General features: G+C 51.9%; 1 protein-coding gene across 1 annotated transcript; it reads right to left on the bottom strand.

Moving 5' to 3' along the window:
* Nucleotides 1-406: 406 nt before the first annotated feature.
* lingo1a (leucine rich repeat and Ig domain containing 1a) lies at nucleotides 407-2,266 on the bottom strand (the record flags this gene model as incomplete). Its single annotated transcript, XM_084476828.1, has 1 exon — nucleotides 407-2,266. The coding sequence occupies exon 1, from the start codon at nucleotides 2,255-2,257 to the stop codon at nucleotides 407-409; it is 1,851 nt and encodes a 616-aa protein (XP_084332954.1). The 5' UTR covers nucleotides 2,258-2,266.
* Between the last annotated feature and the right edge of the window lie 591 nt (nucleotides 2,267-2,857).

The following is a 2,857-nucleotide window of genomic DNA, read 5'->3' as shown; positions in this document are numbered from 1 at the left end:
ATAATGCTAATTAAAATACAAACAGAAGCACACCAATGGCCTATAGATCATCTGCATCCTATTTTATTTCATTCTATCATTGTATATATATATATATATATATATATATATATATGCAATGAATCCCCAGATATTATCTGCTTACCACAAAAATGACCTTCAAGCCAGGCCTAGAAATCCACAAAACCCACTACCATCCTCGACGCCAGATTCACCTTCACACCTTCACAAAAGCCAAGAAAGGTCCTCCATTGATGTGTTTTAGTCAGAAAAAAACAGACTCCTTTATGTTAACAGACCAGGGTCCACAGGTTCATAGGAGACGAGGAAACCAAAAAGTCTTAGTAATAGTTAATCTTTTTTCATAATGTTCAAAGGTTCATTGGCTCATCCACGCCTGCTTTCCTTAGATCATTTTCATGTTAAACTTACGGGGAGCGTCCGCAGTGTTGCTGCTGCTCATCCCAGCGTCTGACTTACGGGGTACATACTCAATCTCAATGTTGTGTTTGGTGTTCCCCTTGCCTCTACTCCACAGGAAGAGCAGCACCAGGCAGAACAGCACCACGCCGAGGAACGATATAAAGCCCATCGTGGTCGCGATGATCAGAGTCTTGATATCGAAGGGGAACGGGGCGTTGGCTCGCGTGCCGTTGGTGCTGTTTTCTGTGGGCTGGTTGAACATGAAGGCGAGGGTCTTGTTGGGCTGGTGTGGCCAGTCGGGCGAGTAGCTGTGTATGTGCAGATGAGCCAGGGACGTGTCGTTCCCGCCCGCGTTACTGGCTACACAGACGTAGGTACCGTTGTCCTGGATCTGAGCGTAGCGCACCTCCAGGGTGCCGTCTGGCAGCACGGAGAGCCTTCCGATGGTCTTGGTGGTGATGTACTTCTTCTGCGGGGAGAGCCACATGATCATGGGGGCAGGGTCTCCGTCCGCCTGGCAGGTGAAATGGACGATGGCCCCCTCGTCGACAAACTTCTGCTGGGCTTTGCGGTCCCTGATCCGGGACTTGCGGCACGTGAAGTAGTTGGGCTGCAGCACGTCCGGGAAGTCCTTGAACTCCTTGCCTTGGACGAACTCCGGGGAGGCGCAGGTGGGCTGCTGCTTGTTAAAGTTCAGCCTCCATCGTCTCCGGAACACCCAAAGCAGTCGGCAGTCGCAGGCCAGCGGGTTGTCGTAGAGAGCCAGGGTCTCCAGGTTCCCCACCGAGTGGAACGCGGACTCCTCCAGGGTGCCCAGGGAGTTCCCAGACACGTTGAGGATCTTCAGGTAGTTGAGGCCGCGGAAGGAGTAGGGCTCGATCATCGCCAGCCTGCCGCCGACCAGGTGGAACTCCTGCAGACGGAGGAGATCGTGGAGCTTGTTCCCCTCGATGGTGTGGATGGGGTTGTAAGACAGGTTAAGAAAGCGCAGGTAGACCAAGTGCCGCAGGGCCACGTAGGGAACGGTGGTCAGGTTTGCATTTCCAATAGTGAGCGAGGTGAGGTTTAATCCGTACAAGCAGTTTGGCGTCATAGTATCCAAATATGGCCAGTTGGCCATCTCCAGCACCTTGAGCCGGTAGAGCCGCTTGAAGGAGTAATCCCGTATCACGTTGATGTTGAGGTGGCGCAGCTTGAACGTTACCAGGCTGTGGAGGTGGGTGAAGGCCTCCGTGGGCACCGAGGACAGGTTGCACTTCTCCAGGCTCAGGTGCTCCAGGCTACTGAGGCCGTGGAATGCCCGGTGCGAGATGAAAACCAGGTCGTTGTCGCCGACCTCTAAGGAGCGCAGGCTGTACAGATCCTGGAACATGTAGTCCAACAGGATGACGATCTTGTTCTCGCTGATGTCCAGGTGGGTGAGGTTGCTCAGGCCCGTGAACACCCCGAGCTGGATCAGCTTCAGCTTGTTGCTGCGCAGGCCCAGTGTCCGCAAGCCGTAAAGGTTGTTGAACGCCCCCGGCTCGATGGTGGAGATGGTGTTCTCGTTGAGCTCCAGGTGCTCCAGGTTGGGAAAGCCGGAGAACTCGTCCGGGTTGATGGTCCGGATGCGGTTCTTGCTGAGGTCCAGCAGCCGCGTCTCGGCGGGGATCCCCTCGGGAACCGACATGAGCTTCTTGCGGTGGCACAAGACAGCGCGCTCTTGGACGTTACACTCGCAGCGGGACGGGCAGCCTGTGGTGGAGCCAGACAGCACGGTGCCCAACATCAGGATCAGAATCTGCTGCCAGCACGCCACGTGGTAGCTGCGCCCGTTCGCACCCCTGGCCGCCATCTTGTTAGTTACCTGGGGAGACATAAAACATAAGAAAGGCTGAGTGAGAAAAAAAAGCTTAACTCCTGTCGTTGGTGTCCTTGGAGGGTTAGTCCCAGCTGTCTGAGGCAGTAAAGTGTTTTTTATCGTTTGTTTTTCAAAGCAATATTTGGAGTTACTACCACATGAAATATGGCAGCCGCAACAATTTACAGCGGTGAACACAAACGCTTTGCGTTGGCTATCTATTATGTAGAGTGGTAGTCATTTGCATATCTTCATTATTTTGGCTGTATGTTTGAGTGAGGGTGTGCATGCATTTGTTGAGAATTTTTTTTTTTGAAATGCAATTCAGGATATCATCATTAATCAAAATATTGTATATGCCCTCTTTAACCGTCAGTAAACAGACAATTAGAGCACGGCAACTGACTCTAGCGACTTGGCTCCATTTAAACAAAGGCAACGGCGGTCCCAGAGATTGATGTAAAAGCACATACAGTATATATATGTATATATATTTTATTCTGACAGGCAAAAGAACCCCCACATTACTGAGATTGTGTTACACTCTGCCTCATGCCGAGCCGTAGCCTGAGCCCCAATTCCACAGCGAATCAA

The sequence above is a fragment of the Micromesistius poutassou genome (assembly GCF_964030765.1).
Source record: "Micromesistius poutassou genome assembly, chromosome: 13".
Taxonomy (NCBI): Eukaryota; Metazoa; Chordata; class Actinopteri; order Gadiformes; family Gadidae; genus Micromesistius; species Micromesistius poutassou.
Note: the sequence above shows the minus strand (reverse complement) of the source record. Positions and strands in the feature narration are given on the sequence as shown.